General features: G+C 44.5%; 1 protein-coding gene across 1 annotated transcript in view; it reads left to right on the forward strand.

The window, feature by feature from the left end:
• Positions 1-334: 334 nt before the first annotated feature.
• FMOD (fibromodulin) overlaps positions 335-19,440 on the forward strand; it is a 44,025-nt gene continuing 24,919 nt past the window's right edge. The window contains exons 1-2 of the mRNA XM_063452634.1: positions 335-709; positions 3,866-4,830. Of these exons, the coding sequence (XP_063308704.1) occupies positions 3,876-4,830 (955 nt within the window). The 5' untranslated portion in view covers positions 335-709; positions 3,866-3,875. The remainder of the gene's footprint in view (positions 710-3,865; positions 4,831-19,440) is intronic.

Genomic DNA, 19,440 nt, shown 5'->3' on the forward strand with positions numbered 1-19,440 from the left:
GTGATTGGAAGAGAGTGTACGCTGACTGCTTTTAGCCTACGACAGTGTCCATTGCAGGTATGCATCAGTATGACTCGAAGCAAGTGTGCAACCTCAACCTTAAGCATTCCTTCAGTGGGGGCTGAGCTTTGGGCTGTCATGAACCCTCATTCAGGCTGCTCAAAATACTGAACTGAGGGTCAACACCAGAGGACTCCAGACACTATGACCAATCCATTGAGATAAAATAGTTATACTGCCTAAAGTGTCCTTTTATCAATATACAATGTGCTTTATTGCAGGAGAAATCCTTGACAATATTCTACAGGGAGCAGGAAACCGAGTGGTACCAGAGACGTTACTGGGAAAGGTCGTACTTGGCAGGAGACTCAGGAAAACTTCCATCCTCATCCCAGGTTTCAATTTCCATAAACACCTCATAAGGGCACGGAAGGAGGGAGTGTAACAAATTGGAGAGAAAGACAGCTTAACAGACAGAGTATATGTGTGTCAGGGAAACAGTACAAGAAAGAGGACAGAATAAAAGCACACTAGTTGGTGAAATGAGATGCACTGTCACATCTTGTTAGGATTCTGGTTGTTGTGAATTAATAACTTACAAAGCTAGAAAGGCACTGAGCTGTGTACCTGGGCATCCAGCCTGAACACAAACTCACACTAAGACAGTCTTCAAGAATACTGACCTGAAAGAAAACACCGGACACGTCTGGTAAGGACATGATTTTATTCAGTTATTACAAATTGAAAATGCTGTGGAAATGTATCACTGAAAGATATGCAGTGTGAGAAATTTTCGTTGTGTAATGGGTTTTTCATGCTGGTGTCATTGTCAGGTACCAGATCACATCATATTTTTTTACCATTTACATTTCAGGAAAACAGTATTAGCTTAAAAAAAAAAAAAAAAAGAACATGAATCGGTCTGTTCCTGCTGTGCGTGAAATATGCTGTACAACTAAGTGTATGAATATAATTTGGATATTATAGTTGTGCAATTTTGTTAAAACATTTTAGTTTTACCAACATAGTATAATGGTTTTCAAACATCAAATGTGTTTTTTTGCATGTAAATGGGAAATATTTAAATTAATATTTATTTTCTTTACATTTGCAAAGCATTCGCTGGCTAAGAAATCTCATATATATATATATATATATATATATATATATATATATATATATATATATAATTTCACATCATAGAGGTGTCTTTGTGATACAGGTGTCTTTGTGAACAAACTCTACTAAACTACACGATAGTGGCTCCTCATGTATAAAGTACTTTCAAAACCTGCAATATATTGCAACCATGTGTATAGATTTATCAAATCCACACGAGGTTCAAAGTTTACAGATTTCTGAACCTCAATCTCTTAAATACACTCCCAAATGTCTGTGTTGCTGCTATTTATAGAGAATAAAAAATCCTTATTCATTTTATTCACTTTAATAGAACTATTTGTAAATGTATAAATGTGCAATTATTTCCACATCGCATATATATTCTTATTGTATTCTTTACAATTGTGCACATTATTATAATTCCTGAAACATTATTAACATTTAGAAGTTTTCAAACCACAAACAACATTTCTTTGTGTACACCAGCCTTTTTAAAAAGTTTGGCTAATTATTATTATCCAGACTGGCTAATTTGGCATAATGTATACAATTCTCTTAATTTTGTATTCTCTGTTTAGTGATTAAACCCCATATAGTGCTCTTCAAACCTCAATTCTTACATAAAGCGTATTATGCCTTACTGGGATCCAATTCACATATTTTGAGGTTTTCAAATTGTACAGGCTACTTTTTTAATGTCTCAGGTTTTCCAAATGTCAACAAGTGAATTTTGTTGTTTTCCAGACACCTTAACTATGTTATCACCTTTTCCAACCATCATAACTCACAACCGTATGGGTCCTTGAGGTCCAAAGTATTACTCATTTTGTTTATGCAATGTTAACCAGATCTCATTTTAGAACTTTCAAAATCATGAAAGTCTTTTTTCAAAGTACACAATATTGTCTGTACCCCAAGTTAACAACTATTCACTTAATGCATTCTTAAGCCCCCCACCCCCCCCCCCAAATTATTCTGCATATATAAATGTGTGCAGACTAAATATCAAACATTACATTTTCATATGTAATATTTGATATACAGTGATTTTTAAAACATTATAAGTGTTAAAAAGAATGTAGGTTCCAACAAAGTCACTTTTTTATTTATACATATTCCCAAACCATTTAGATTTTTCCCTAATCTGCAAAAAGCATTTATAAATCTGATACATCTTGTCTTTAAATGAAAAAAAAAATTAGGATTCCCAACTTCTTAATATGTAGAGAATTCAAGAGAATTCTAACCATCCATGCTTCATTTACACGTGTCAGGCTTTCCAATCCTTATAGGCCTCAATGTTCTATAGCAAAATAAGTTTAACAAATCAAATGTATATTTAGGGTATGACGTTTATGATTAAAGTCTCTCTATCTATATCTATATATATATATATATATATATATATATATATATATATATGTCACAGAGCTCAACAAGAGAATTAGAGAGGCAAGAGAATGTTTGTGAAGTGTTCTGTGTTTTCATTCAAAATGTTATTCAGTAAAGTATAAATTGTTGGGAATACAAAGTGCATTCAACATAAATATCAATTTAAATTTTTTAAATTAAAAAAGCCAAATTAAAAGTGTTTGCTGGGAGGATTCACATTGAATTCTCAACAATTTACAGCCTGATCATCTAATCTTCACTTGACCATCTTCACCTGTCTTGGGTTTGTTCTTTAAAGATATTAGAGAAAATCCCCAAAGAGCATCACAAATGTATCTTTAGAAAATGTTGAGCTGTGTAAAAGAAAATCAGATTAATCTGCCAGTACAAGATCACATCACACTTACTGTAAACCTGGCACATGTCCTCCAGCCCTGAATGATACATAAACTGATACCAGGATCTTCTGAGGACCTGAAAACAATATTTGTTGTGGTTTATGAAGTTTACGAAACAATTGTTATAGACTTGGGTCACTATCAATAAACAAGAGGGCAAATTAAAATACCACAGAGAGTGATACAAAAGTAAAATATTTCAACATTGCCAATAAAAGTTATCTTTGGTGAACGCTGTAAGGTATGAGAACCACCCAAACACAGCCTGGAAAGCTAGTGGTGGGAGCATTGTGGTTGCTGGTGGTATGGCTGTTTAGTACTCTTGAAAACAATACAACCATACAATTACTGAGATATCAATGGAATCTAGATTGTACCAGAAACCAAAGTTTGACTGTTTGTCCATCTGTGAGTGCAAGTTTAGAATGTGAGGTATACAGCCAAATAATAGCAAACACACATGTAAAACTCATATGACTTTGTCAAATGCCTGCACATAATCCAATTGGATTGCTATGGCATGGTGTGAAGCAATTCTCTAAAGGAGACTGAGCCAAAATACCTCACAGTTATCTGCAGGATTAATTAAAAGGAAAATTCTGGGTAAAATCAACATTTACATAATCTAAAGGTCTAATACTTTTTCACACAAAGACAATTTCTATTAATTATTTGAGCAGATTATAATTATCAGTTATAAGTTATTTATTTACTATAAGGCCAAATAAATGTAGGAATTCTCAGGAGTTTATATATCCCTTCTTTTCCTACTCTTCCTCATGTGCAATCGCTGTCATGCTATGCTCTTATTATATGGAAACTGTGTGGTTTAAACTGATTATTTCAATCTGTTGAGATTTCTTAAAGTCAGCATTGCAGTTTTGTTAAAAGACACAGCTTTCTAGAACAGTTCATGAATGTAATTAAGCAATGATCTCATATTCATATTTCAGAAACTGCAGAATGAAGCCCCTTGCTATACTCCTTGTAGTGTTACTCTGTGATGTGTCCTGGACTCAGTATGAAGATTCATATGATGACTCTCATTGGTGGCTTTCCTACATAAGGAGCATGCAATACAGTGATGTTGGTGCTCCATATAGCTACGGTGGTGCTCCTTCATATGATTATGATCCAGGCCCCCCTGCTCCATCTGTAAGTGACTGCCCACAGGAATGTGAATGTCCACCAACCTTCCCAACCGCACTATATTGCGATGGTCGAAACTTAAAGTATCTTCCCTATGTACCATCTCGAGTCAAATATGCCTACTTCCAAAACAATCAGATCACTGCTGTACCTGATGGTGCCTTTGACAATGCCACTGGGCTGGTGTGGTTGGCATTACATGGGAACCAGCTCTTGAGTGATAAGGTAGGCAGAAAGATCTTTTCCAAGCTTCGAGGATTGGAGAGGCTTTATATGCAAAATAACAATCTGACCCGCATACCCAGTGGACTGCCTCGTTCACTGCGTGAGTTATATCTCTCATCCAATCAGATCTCCAAAATGCCCGCTAATGCCTTAGAAGGTCTAGAAAATCTTACTGCCCTGGACTTACATAGGAATCAGATAAATGAAGTGGGGAGTGCACTGAGAGGACTAAAATCCCTAGTGCATTTGGACATTAGCAACAACCAGCTCCGCAAGTTGCCAGACACACTTCCTGGGTCTTTAGAACAAATGTACCTGGAGTACAATTACGTGAGCTCAGTGCCATCAGAGTACTTCAAGGCATATCCCAAGTTGCAGTATGTTAGAATTTCACACAACCGACTCACCAATGAAGGGTTCCCAGAGACAACATTCAATACTACCAGTCTAGTGGAACTGGACCTGTCATACAATCAACTGCACCGTATACCACCAGTTAACACCAACCTACAGCACCTGTATCTGCAGGGTAATCAGATTGAAGGTGAGACAAGGAATGTTGGTAATGTATGGTAAATTGTCATAATGCATGAGCAGACTCCAAAAATAGCCACTACCAATGCAATTACCCATTACATATCTCCCTGTTAGAATGAATCGTAAGACCTCCTGTTACTGTTGGACCTATTGCTCTGAATAGCATAGCTGGTTCTAACAGAGCCAAATTGCTGCTCCATATACCATTAAAGAGACTTGATTTCGGTAGGAAGCCCATCTTTACCTGTCTTGCATGAAGATGTTCTTTCTACAGAAACATTTGCAGCATAAATAAGTGCATCCTAGTTTGAAGAAACTGTACTCTTTTTTTTTTTTTTTAATGCAATGTTCCTATTGGCAAAATGATTTCCATGCTAATTGCCCAAATTTAGTCTTCTTTTAGAACAGAACACTTTGATAATTCTCCCCATACATCATGGGAGGATTATAGAGTGCTGTCACTAGAGCTGACAGTTTTAGTATGTGACAGAAACATAGGTACTCCAACGGTAAAAATACCAAGCGGGATATTATTATTAATTAATATTATTGGCCGCTGCATTTTCTCAGCCTAACAATAAAATGCCCACGGAGCCAGTAGGTCATCTTACTTCCTACTTAGATTTCTACTCTCCCCCGTTTTCATTATGCATATAGGTATTACAACACATCTATTTGCATGCAACACCCAATGTAAAAAGCAGCACTAGGAGGCAGCAAATCTGCCACCCATATACAGCTGTGTATAATGAAATATGCAAATTGTCCTATAAGTAGTTTCATGATGTAAAATAATATAAATTTAAAAAAAAAAAAGTATCCTGCTGCTTCTCCAGGATGCTCTCTGGGCTTGAAAAGTTTCCTGCTTGGCACTAAAATCGTGTGGAACCTCCTAATATTCTATTTAAAATAAAACAAACCCTTAACCACAAAATATACCTGTATGCTGGAAAAATACCGTATATACTCGTGTATAAGTCGATCTCATGTATAAGTCGAGGGCAGTTTTGTGACCAACAATTGTGAAATATGCTATGCCTCGTGGATAAGTCGAGGGTAAAACTTGGGGCTATGAAATTCTGTGATTTTTAGAATTATATACACACTCATACAAACAATCTGCATTCTACACACACTCATACAAACACACACTCTGCATTATATACACACACACTCATACAAACAATCTGCATTCTACACACACTCATACAAACACACACTCTGCATTATACACACACACACTCATACAAACAATCTGCATTCTACACACACACTTATACAAACACACACACTCTGCATTATATACGCACACACTGTGTGTATATAATGCAGTGTGTGTGTGTGTTTGTATGAGTGTGTGTAGAATGCAGATTGTTTGTATGAGTGTGTGTGTATATAATGCAGAGTGTGTGTTTGTATGAGTGTGTGTAGAATGCAGATTGTTTGTATGAGTGTGTGTGTATATAATGCAGAGTGTGTGTTTGTATGAGTGTGTGTAGAATGCAGATTGTTTGTATGAGTGTGTGTGTATATAATGCAGAGTGTGTGTTTGTATGAGTGTGTGTAGAATGCAGATATTGTGTGTGTGTGTGTGTGTGTGTGTGAGAGAGAACTGGGTGGGAGGAGGGCATTTTTATTATACATTTTTTATTTTAATATTTTAAGTTTTTTATTTTATTTTAATATATATTTTTTTTATATTTTTTATTGTATTTTTTTTAATGTTTGATTTAATTTTTAATTTGATTTAATTTTCGTCCCCCCTCCCTGCTTGTTAGCTTGCCAGGGAGGGGGGCTCTCACTCCCTGGTGGTCCAGTGTATGGGCTGTGTAGGAGGGGGGGCTGGCAGAGAGCATTAACTTACCTTCCTGCAGCTCCTGTCAGCTCCCTTCTCCTCCGTGCAGCTCCTCTGTCAGCTCCCACTGTAAGTCTCGCGAGAGCCGCGGCTCTCGCGAGACTTACAGTGGGAGCTGACAGAGGAGCTGCACGGAGGAGAAGGGAGCTGACAGGAGCTGCAGGAAGGTAAGTTAATGCTCTCTGCCAGCCCCCCAACAGGACCGCCGGGCTTGTAATGAGCCCGGCGGTCCTTGTCTGTATTATGGCAATGTAAGTTGCCATAATACAGATATTAACTCGAGTATAAGTCGAGTGAGGGTTTTTCAGCACAAAAAATGTGCTGAAAAACTCGACTTATACTCGAGTATATACGGTAGCTTCTTACTAGATTGCACAATTCTTCTTTACCAGAGCTGACTCAACACAGTTTTTATGTGTAGTGATGTCGCGAACATAACATTTTCGGTTCGCGAACGGCGAACGCGAACTTCCGCAAATGTTCGCGAACGGGCGAACCGCCATAGACTTCAATGGGCAGGCAAATTTTAAAACCCACAGGGACTCTTTCTGGCCACAATAGTGATGGAAAAGTTGTTCAAGGTGACTAACACCTTGACTGTGGCATGCCGGAGGGGGGTCCATGGCAAAACTCACATGGAGAATTACATAGTTGATGCAGAGTCTGGTTTTAATCCATAAAGGGCATAAATCACCTAACATCCCTAAATTGTTTGGAATAACCTGCTTTAAAAAAATCAGGTATGATGTTGTATCGATCAGGTAGTGTAAGGGTAACGCCCTCTTCACAGTGACAGACCAAACTCCCCCGTTTAACGCACCGCAAACAGTCCATTTGCACAACCGCAAACTCTTCATTTGCACAAGGTTGGATACCAAGCTAGCCATGTCCCGTTCCTTGTCCTCACTGATGTCATTGAAGGTCTCTTCCTTGACCCAGCCACGTACAACACCAAGGGTCCCCGAAAGGTGACAACAAGCCCCCTGGGACGCCTGCTGTGTTTGGTCTTCCACCTCCTCAAAGCCACCTTCCTCCTCTGCATCCTCTTTTTCAGACTCCTCTCTCTGCGTTGCCTCTCTCTGCGATATTAGAAGGTGTGTTAAGTAGTACTATTCCTATCAGTTTAATCCCTGTTACGTCCCCTATCAGGGGACGTGTATATAAGGCATCGATTTTAGGAAGAGGGAGATGAAAAAACATGCTTGGTCGGTCCTCCTACTTCAAATTTGGGGCACTGCACGTGCAATCTAATGTGCCACCAGATAGGAGTGGTGTGTTAAGTAGTACTATTCCTATCAGTTTAATCCCTGGTACATATGTATCTGTGTTGGCAAGCATATATCTAGAAGAAAATGACTGAGGAGGCTCTAACATTTCTGATGCACAGCTAGGTTTAATGACCCTCTGGTACTTCAGTGACATATAGGGAGTAGCATGTCACTGTCTAACCAGGGGCGGACTGAGCACTCGGGCAAATCGGTCATGGACCGAGGGCCCGAGGCTCTAGGGGGCCCGCCCGCCTGCCTGCCATGCAGTAAAGTAATAGCTGGGCTGGGGAGTTAAACAATCTCCCCAGCCTGCATGCAGTCAGTCAGGGGCCCGCACGGCACTCCGCGGGCCCCTGTTACAAAATACATATCCCCCATGTTCGGGCAGGCACAGTCAGAGACAGCTAAAGGGCCCTCCTAAAGACCCACTATGCTGTCTCTCACTGTGCCTGACTGGTGAGCAGAGCAGGAGAGCTGTCTGTAGTGCTGATCAGGCAGCTCCGTGCGGCTCCTGATAGAGGAAATGACATCATGTGTCAAAAGGTCAGGGAGCCGTGCGGAGCTGCCTGATCTGTGTTAGAGGCAGCACTTCAGGGAGAGATAGCATGCTCCAGTGCTGCTGGGAGAAGGATTAACCCCTCTGGCCAAAGGTAAGGCTCCTCTTCATCCAGCAGCTCCTACCCCTACAGCCCCTCTACCCTCTGCTGCCCCTTTGCCCCCTACTCCCTGCTTCCCCTCTACCCCCCTAGACCCTCTGCTGCTTCTCACCCCATACTGCCCCTCTACCCCCTGCTGTCTCCCACCCCTCTGCCTCCCTACTGCCCCTCTACCCCCAGTAGACCCTATGCTGTCCCCCTGCTGCTCCTCACCCCATACTGCCCCTCTACCCCCTACTGCCCCCCACCCCTCTACCTCCTGTTGCCTCCCTACTGCCTCTCTACCCCCAGTAGACCCTCTGCTGCCCCCCACCCCTCTACCCCCTGCTGCCCCCATCCCTCTACCCCCTGCTGCCTCCCTACTGCCCCTCTACCCCCAGTAGACCCTCTGCTGTCCCCATGCTGCTGCTCCTCACCCCATACTGCCCCTCTACCCTCTGCTGCCCCCCAACCCTCTACCTCCTGCTGCCTCCCTACTGCCCCTCTATCCCCTGCTACTCCTCTACCCCCAGCAGCCCACTACAACCCCTATACCTACCACAGCCCCTATACCCTCTACTGCCCCTTTGCCCCATACTCCCTGCTGTCCCTCTAGCTCCTGCTGGCCCCCCTATCCCCTGCTGCCCCTCTACCCTCTGCTACTCATCTACCCCAGCAGCCCCTTTGCCCCCTGCTGCCCCTCCACCTCATGCTGGCCCCCTGCTGCCCCTCTACCTTATACTGGCACCCCTACTCCCTGCTACCCCTTTACCCCCTGCTGCCCCTTTGCCTACTACTCCCTGCTGGCCCCCTTACCTCCTGCTGGCCCCTTTGCTCCCTGCTGGCTGCCCCCTACTCCCTGCTGGCACCCCCTGCTGGCAACCCCTACCCCCTGCTGTCCCATCTACCTCCTTCTGCCCCTCTTCCCACTTACTCCCTGCTGCCCCTCTACTCCCCGCTGCCCCTCAACCCCCTGCTGCTCCTCTACCCCCAGCAGCTCTTCTACCTACTACAACCCCTATACCCACCCCAGCCCCTACCCCTTACAGCCCCTCTACCCTCTGCTGCCCCAGCAGACCCCCTGTCGACCCTCTAGCCCCAAAAGACCAGCCACTGTCCCTCTACCCCCTGCTGCCCCTCTAGCCCCAGCACAGCCCCTACTCCCTGCTACCCCTTCTGCCCCTTTGCTCCCTATTCCCTGCTGGCCCCCTTACCTGGTGCTGCCCACCCTACCTCCTGCTTGTCCCCCTACCTCCTGCTGGCCCCTCTACGCACTTACTCTCTGCTGGCCCCCTACTCCCTGCTGCCCCCCATACTCCCTGCTACTCCTCTACCCCCAGCAGCCCTTACCCCTGCGGCCCTTCTACCTACTACAACCCCTATACCCACCACGCCCCTCTACCCTCTGCTGCACCAGCAGACCCCCTGCTGACCCTCTAGCCCCAGCAGACCCCCTGCTGTCCCCCTACCCCCTGCTGCCCCTCTAGCCCCAGCAAACCCCCTGCTGCTCTCCTACACCATGCTGCCCCTCTACTGCCCTGCTGCCCCCCTACTCCCTTTTTCCCCCTACTCCCTACTCCCTGCAAACTCTACAGACCCTGTACCCCATGCAGTCCCTATACCCACTACAGCCCCTTTACCGCATGCACAAACCGCATGCCTATATATTCCTTACAGCCCTTATCCATTATTATATTATTTATATAGCGCCATCAGATTCTGTAGCGCTCTACAATACCCCACTACACCTCCTATAGTCCCTATACCCACTACATTCTCTATATACCATGCACCCACTACAGCCCCTATATCCCATAAAACCACTAGAACCCCTGCAGCCTCTACACCCACTACAGCTGATATACCAACTACAACCCTATATCCATGAAAGCTCCCATGCCCACTACTGCCCTTTTCCCCTGCACCCACTACTGCCTTTATTGCTGTCTGCACTTACTACAGCCCCTATCCCCCTAAAACAACCACAGTCCCTATGCCTCCCCTGCAACTACCACAGTCCCTATCACTCCCCTGCACCCACTGTAGCTTCTATTACCCCTTGTCTCCACTGTAGCTTCTATTACCTCTATTACCCCCTGCCCCCTCTATAGTCACTATTTCGCCTTACCCCCACTATAGCCCCTATTATTCGCTGCCCCCACTATAACCTCTATACCCAATACAGCCTCTGCCCCCACTACAGCCCCTATAACCACTACAGTTTCTATGCCCCAGCACCCACTTCAGCCTTTATTCCCCTGCCCCCACGGCAGCCCCATGTCCCCTACACCGACTACAACACCCCACAGTTTTTATCTACTTAAAGGGAAACTATAGTGCCAGGAAACATGTTTTATTTTTCCCTAGCACTATAGCTTCCTAATGTGCCCTCCTCTTTTACAGGGTTAAGGGACCTGGGACACTGTACCTAGACCACTTCAATGAGCGGAAGTGGTCTGGGTTCCTATAGTGTCCCTTCATAGATACTCTGTATTTCGTGTTAGGATATGAGGATTCAAAGGCATACATATATTCACTTACAGTAAATATACACAGAAACATACATTCACTTTACATGCACATACAATCAAATATATTTTGAATCCTAATATCCCAACACGACTTACAGTAAGTATACACAGAAACATACATTCACTTTACATGCACATACAATCAAATATATTGTGAATCCTAATACCTCACACAAAGACATACATATATTCACTTACAGTGAATATACACAGAAACATACATTCACTTTACATGCAAATACAAGGTACATCTGCAACAGTATATATATATATATATATATATGTATATATATATATATATATATATATATATATCTGGAGGGGGCCCAGGTCCTAATTTTGCCCGAGGGCCCAGGACTCTCTCAGTCCGCCCCTGTGTCTAACCCAAGACCTCAACTTCTAGCAGCAAATTGCTGCTAGTTTCCTGTTAGAGCATAGAGAGCATATAGAGGACTCCAAGACAACAATCCAGGATACGGGGAGAAAGGACAGGCGAGCAGAGGTAGATTTTGAAAGCCATGTTATATCACATGACCAAGAGAGGCAAGGTAAATTGAGAAAAGAAGAGGTCACAGAACAGAGCCTTGAGGAACTCCATGAGAGGTACAGAAGTTGGGGAGGAGGAACCAGAGAAGACACTGAATGAACAGTTAGAAAGGTAGAAAGAGAATCAGTAGAGAGCAGTGCCAGGTCCGAATGTTGGAAAGAATGTATGTAGTCAGGTGGAATGAGCAGCAATCATTTGGTAGCTATTATTTTTTATGGTGTTCTCATCTTTTTCATGTTGAAATCTGTATAAACTTGCTTAAATATCATTATATTAGGATTTCCAATATTTAAGAATGTAGTAATACATATGGCATGAACTTTAACACAAAAACTAAACTGAAGTTATATCAACCGTTCAAGAAGAATGTTGAAAGCCTGCTGGTTTTCTCATTTATCCCTTTCTTCAAAGTGTTTTTTTTTTTTTTGGCACAGCTCATGAGCGCATGATGGTATGTGAATAACTGCTGCTTTGCTTTCTTCCTGCCAGTAGTGTGTTTGCATAGCCACTCCATATATTTTAGTCTGGACTCTGTTCCTTACACACACCTTCCCATATACCTTATGCCACATCACCACAGTATTTTATGTTAAATGCAACAGCTAGTGATGTCCCGAACGGTTCGCTGGCAAATAGTTCCCGGCGACATAGCATGTTCGCGTTCGCCACCGCGGGCGAACACATGCGATGTTCGGTCTGCCCCCTATTCTTTATCATCGAGTAAACTTTGACCCTGTACCTCACAGTCAGCAGACACATTCCAGCCAATCAGCAGCACACCCTCCCACCTACTGGACAGCATCCATTTTAGATTCATTCGGAAGCTGCAACCATTTCATTTTATTTTTTCAATGTATTATTTTTTTTTCAGTGCATATAAATGTTACAAGCAGATACTCCCCCCAGACACTCTGTATTACTGCAGATACTCCCCCCAGACACTCTGTATTACTGCAGATACTCCCCCCAGACACTCTGTATTACTGCAGATACTCCCTCCAGACACCCTGTGTTACTGCAGATACTCCCTCCAGACACCCTGTGTTACTGCAGATACTCCCCCCAGACACCCTGTGTTACTGCAGATACTCCCCCCAGACACCCTGTGTTACTGCAGATACTCCCTCCAGACACCCTGTATTACTGCAGATACTCCCCCCAGACACTGACACAGAGCAGAATAGGGACTGTTCCCCCTACATAGGGTCACTTGGCAGATATGGATTGACACCTATCCTAAGGATCCCTGATACACACTGACACAGAGCAGAATATGGACTGTTCCCCCTACATAGGGTCACTTGGCAGATATGGATTGACACCTATCCTAAGGATCCCTGATACACACTGACACAGAGCAGAATAGGGACTGTTCCCCCTACATAGGGTCACTTGGCAGATATGGATTGACACCTATCCTAAGGATCCCTGATACACACTGACACAGAGCAGAATAGGGACTGTTCCCCCTACATAGGGTCACTTGGCAGATATGGATTGACACCTGTCCTCAGGGACCCTGATACACACTGGGGGGGGGGGGGCTACTGTCCTCCCCCCTTGCCCCCACCCCTGCGTGGTGGGTGAGGGCCCTAAAAAAATCCCCCCCCAATCAAAGGTGACTAGGGGTCCCCATGCCCCTAGTCACCCATCCCCCCACCCCCAAAAAAAGTTATCCCCTACCTACCCCCTCACCCTAAAAAATAGTGAAGGGGGAATAAAATAACTAACCTGCAAAGAAAAAATCAACTTACCATTTGATGTCTTCTGTTTTCTAAAATCTTCTTTTTTCAGCCCCAAAAAAGGCCAAATAAAAAGCCATAAAAAAAAAAAAAAAATTATAATAATCCATCTTCACCCATGGAGGGCTCCGCGCAGACTGAGCTCTGCAGGGCGGGGGAAGGCTTATAAAGCCTTGCCACGCCCTGCAATTAGGCTAAGAACACTCTGATTGGCTGGTTTAAGCCAATCAGAGTGCTCTTTGTCATTTTACACAGTGTGGGAAAATTCCAAAGAACTTTCCCACGCTGTGTAAAATGACACATAGCACTCTGATTGGTTAGATTCCAAGCCCACCAATCACAGTGCTCTGTGTCATTTTACACAGCGTGGGAAAGTTCTTTGGAATTTTCCCACGCTGTGTAAAATGACAAAGAGAACTCTGATTTGTGGGCTTGGAATCTAACCAATCAGAGTGTTCTGTGGGGTGGGGGCTGGGGGGAGGACAGTAGTCCCCCCCTCATTATTTTTATGGGACCCAGACACTGTCCGGGCGGCGGTGCAGGACCGGGACCCAGTATGCCTGATGTTCAGAGTAGGAGTCACAACCTGGAGGTGGATTAGCAGGATCTGGTGCAGGGTAACCGCACGCCCCCTGGTGTTGAGCACCAGCGTTTGTGCAGCCACATACCAAGACCCTGAATTAGCTTCAGCGGATACCAGGAACTAGGAGCATGGAATTTAGAAAAAACAAGAAAAACTAAACAAGAATTGTAACAAGAGTACTGGATACTAGAAGCCAAGGCCAGACATCTCCACAGAACAGAGCAGGACGTGAAACTTGTTTGACCATTCTAGCTTTCTGTAACCCTTATCTTGGCTTGTTTCTTGTTTCTGTATACCTCTGTTATCCCTGACTTAAGCTTTTTTTACATTTATTCTGTGTCTGCTTGAAGACAGTCTGACTAATTTCTCATTGCCAGCCTGGCCACAATAAGTTTTAATGCACTGCCACCAAAGCACCTCGCAAGCACATTAGGTCCCACCATTATCGTAACCTAGCCAATGACAAGGGAGCCACAGCACTGGAAATAGGTAAGTGAAAAAAGGTTTTTAACCCTTTAACAGTGGGAAGGTGTGGGCATATTAAGTTATTGATAGGGACACTATTTGTATTCCTAATGCTATTGCTAATACTGTTCCTTTAACACTAGCAGGATCAACAACATTAGCATGGAATTTGTGTAACCCTGGTCCTGAACGGGCGTAAATTAATGCATAAGAATATTTTACTAAGAAGTATAGATTTAGCTCTGGTAATATTGCTAAACATTTTATCATCTAGCTTAATAAATGCACCTTATAATTCATGACTAAGACTATAGTGGCACAGGATGTTTATATTTGCATATCTTTTGAGAATGAGACTATCCCTTTTCAGCATCTGAGCTCAAGGTCGATATTGTGGAGTCTTGTGGTCCTTTTCTTTTCACATGCCAAGTTAATGTTTTTTGTTTTTTTATGTATCAGAGTCTAAAGCTGTAAATGTATTTTGATTTTAGCCATTCTGGCATAGTGAGTAAAATGGAGTTTTCTTTGGTATAATTATTAGTGCTCCAAAACAACCTTTTGTTTTGTTAATATTTTTCTTCATTCACATTAACTGGAATGTTCTGTACACAGTTATCTAACCATGTAGCTTAGTGTCAGTTGACTGTGAATGGGGATTAAATCGGCTCTGTCATCCCACCCTCCAAAAATAGTATTATATAGACAGGATCTTTATGAAATACTCACATTTAATGAAATTCCAACCCAGTCAAAAATTATACTGAGACGAACTAGGGAGTAATTTGTCTCGGTATTTTTCCTATGCTTTACAAAGCTGGACACTGGGCTGAGCTACCTTTTCACAAGTTTGTCATTTCCCAAAGCAGTCAGCGATGTAGGGAAAACAAGCTCTTTCTATGGAAGATCAAATGGTTGCGCATGTTTGAGAGTACAGCATTGCCATACTGAACCGCCAGTAGCTAAAAAGGACTGGACTGAAGAGACAGGTTCAGGTATGCATACAATACCTTTCCCTGCACCTGCAGCCCACAGCTTATGCAAAGAACCCAGATGGTGACAGAACCACTTTAACTCTAAATTGAGGCACAAATCATTGATCTCCAGACACATTTCTCACTTAGATCAGGCAGTACACGCATATCTTTTGCATGAGAGAATCTGATTGGCTGGCTGCTATCCATGACCAGCCAATGGAACTTACCAGCGCTCTTTCAGTGTTTCTTTCTCTGGCTCTGCCTCTTCTCCCCAACTCCTCTCTGTTGGTGTCCCCCAAGGTTCAGTCCTTGGTCCCCTACTGTTCTCCATTTATACTGCCTCCCTTGGTAAACTCATTAGCTCCTTTGGCTTCCAATATCATTTCTATGCAGATGACACGCAAATCTACCTGTCCTCTCCTTATCTCTCCCCATCCCTCTTGACCAGTCTCTCTGATTGCCTCTCTGCTATTTCTAACTGGATGGCTGCCCACTTCCTTAAACTAAACTTGACCAAAACTGAAATTCTGGTCTTTTCTACCTTTAAGTGTTGTTACTCCTGTGTCTGTCTCCCTCCAAGTCAACGGTGCTACCATCAGCCCCACCACGCAGGCTCGTTGCCTAGGTGTTCTCTTTGACTCCGACCTTTTCCTTCAAGCCTCATGTTCAGTCTATCGCCAAATCCTGTCATCTCAATCTCAAAAACATTGTGTGCATCCACCCCTACTTAACGCCAGATGCGACTAAGGTTCTGGTCCATTCTACTGTCCTTTCTCGCCTTGACTACTGTAATCCGCTTCTCATTGGTTTTACGTGCTCCCAACTCGCGCCATTACAGTCCATAATGAATGCGGAGGCGAGGCTCATCTTCCTGTCCGCCCGCACCTCCCACGCCTCACCCTTCTGTCAGTCCCTACATTGGCTTCCTATAAGATATAGAGCTCAATTTAAAATTCTGGTTCTTGCTTTCAAATCTCTACATAATGCTGCTCCCACCTATCTATCCTCTCTTATACACAAGTATGTCCCGTCTAGGCCCTTACAATCTGCTGAATACGTACGTCTACTGTCCGAACTACCACCTCTGATGCTCGCCTTCAAGATTTCTCGAGGGCTGCACTGTTCCTGTGGAACTCACTTCCCGCCTCCGTTAGATGCTCACCCAGTCTCCACTCCTTCAAAAAATCATTAAAAACCCACTTCTTCATAAAAGCGTATCAATTAAACTGTTAATAGCTCCCGACTGATTCCTCTTCTGCAACTGTCACTAGTCTAATAGTATCCTTACCTTTTTGTGTGATTTTACCCCACTCCCTCTAGCATGTAAGCTCATTGAGCAGGGCCCTCAACCCCTCTGTTCCTGTGTGTCCAACTTGTCTGGTTACAACTACATGTCTGTTCGTCCACCCATTGTAAAGCGCTGCAGAATTTTATGGCGCTATATAAATAACATAATAGTAATAATAATAATCAAAGTTCACATAGACAATAGCAAAATCTGTCAGGATTAGTGTGTGGGTGAAATTATCTGCAGATTCACTCACAGTCCGTCAGTGGCTCCCCAGGACTCACAGCTACATGGGGTATTTCAGTCATGGGCCAAACTGCACTGTGTAATGTGAATCTGTCACTTATGTGATGCTCACTGAGAATGCTAAAGAATATTTAAATGCCCATGGGGAAAAAAACAAGACAGGATAAAAGTGCAAAGAAAAAAAAAAACAGAACAAAATTCAAGGAGGAAATTATCTAAAAAAAAGAATGGCAAGATATTCCTTTGTCTTGGTGTTTATTACTGACATCTGCAGCAATTGGTGTACATTGTCAGTTAACATATACCAGAAGGGATTTTGTTATGTCATTTGAATTTGGAATCTGAGAAATCAGAATGCTGTGTTAACACCTATGCAGTTATTTTTATGCTTGAAGACACAGAGAGAGGTCTAGTAAGTCTGAAATTGTTATAGTTATTACAGGCTTTACTGTCTGACAAGAGTTTGCAAGAGTGCTGGCAAAAATAGGATATCCAGGGGCGTGGCCTGACCAGGGAACGAGCTGGACGCATCTAGCTAGAGCTCCGCTCCCACGGCGCTGAAAATAGCTTACAAAAGCGATTTCTACTTCTCTACTCACCTACTCCAAGCTCCAATGGATAAGAAAAGCGCAAAGAAACAACCCAAAAAAGGTCCGGACACCGGAACCTCGGTGCTGGACATGCTGACTCTCCAGAAGGTCGGCGCGTCTGAGGGCCAAGATGGCGCCGGACTAGGCCCGATGCCACGCTCTCCCTCGCCACGCGGGGCGATGACCGCGAACCCAGGGGAAGGAGAAGCAGCGCGGATCCTCACCAAATTGGCCGAAGTCCAAAATTACCTGGCGGGGGAGATTGAACGGTCCACCTCTGTCCTCAGGGCCGAAATATCAGCACTGGGCACGAGAACCTCGAGGCTGGAGGACCGGCTGGAGGACACCACCAGAGCGCATAACAAGGCCTTGTCTCATATACTTCAGCTGGAAACCCAGGTAGCTAACTTGGAACTGGCAATGGAGGATACGGCTAACCGCTCCAGAAGGAACAACGTCCGCCTGAGAGGACTACCTGAGAGGGAAGGCGAGGGCCCCCTGGAGCCTACTCTGCTCGCCCTGCTCCAGCCTATGCTACCCGACCTACCAGCTGACCGTTGGTGCATAGAGCGAGCGCATAGGGCCCTCCGTGCAAGAAGACAGGAGCCTAACTCCCCAAGGGATGTTATCATCAGGTTCCTTCATTATCAGACAAAGGAGGCCCTGATGAGAAGGAGCAGGGACGGAGACCTACAACATGAGGGGTCCACCCTTCAGCTTTATCAGGATCTGGCTCCCAGCACCCTGCAGAGAAGAAGAGAGTGGAGGCCCATCACGGAAGCCCTGTGAAGAGCTGGAGTGCGGTACGCCTGGGGCCACCCTTTCAAGTTGTTGGCGTTCAGAGGAGGGAGAGCCCATGTGCTGACACCTGGGGGCGACCCGACAAAATTTTTTTCCGAGCTACAAGTCCCACCGCAGCAGTTGCCAACATGACCGGAGACCGGGGATACTCTAGCCCCTCTACCATCGGAATGGCAGGAGGCCGGGGCTCGGAGGCGCTGACGACCGGAGCGGGTATCGTAACAAGGCAAAAGGGTCGGTGTGCCCTAGAGGGGAGGCAGAGTGGCTGGGGACTATGAGGCGTGGGGGGGGGGGATTTTCCCAGAACTTTTATTTGGGTTGGATGGGAGGGGGACCGGGACTTTCATCACCCGCCTCCACGAGGCCCAAGGAATATGGCCACCTACAGCTCTCCACTTTCAACTGTTTTTTTTCTTCCTTTTTTCCTCATCTTATTTTTTTCCCGCCCTTTACTACTGGCGGGCCCGCAGTGAGCGGAACTTTGGTGACATGGGGAGGGGGGAGGGTCTGGGGGCACTGACGGGCGAGTGGCATGCTGGGTGTCCCAGTGGTGTGGTCAGTGAGACGGGAGGGCAAAGCGTGGGAGGGAGCGACGGGGTCTGCTCGTCTTGCTTCTCCGCCCATGGTGAGCCACAATTTTTTCCACCACAAATTAAAAATGCGTGTTATAGCCGCTGCTGGGTTGCGAGGGGCACAAGGGGCCCAGGTACAAAATGTGAATGCTTAGAAATACATGGTGCAAGATGGTGGTGGCGGGCCGTGGGCGGGGGCGGGCGGGCGCATCCCGCTTCTTTTTTACAGCACTGTTAGGCTGCTGCCATACCCTCTCTGTTATATCGTTATATCGCTGTTATACCGGTTTTCTTTTTGAGTGTTACTGTCCCTCCCCTCGCTGGCCACAACAGCATCGCTATCTCCTGCTTTATTCCACAGGCTGCTCCCAGGTACTCAAAAAAACAGTATGGAAATTGCATATAAGTGAACCTTTACAAGTGCCATTTTAAACACTCAGTACATACGTAAAGTAAAAGTTTTTTTGCATTTTCAGGTGACCTGATCTGCTCTGCATTGGGCAAATAGAAACTGCAGGGG

The sequence above is a fragment of the Pelobates fuscus genome, chromosome 1 (genome assembly GCF_036172605.1).
Source record: "Pelobates fuscus isolate aPelFus1 chromosome 1, aPelFus1.pri, whole genome shotgun sequence".
NCBI lineage: Eukaryota > Metazoa > Chordata > Amphibia > Anura > Pelobatidae > Pelobates > Pelobates fuscus.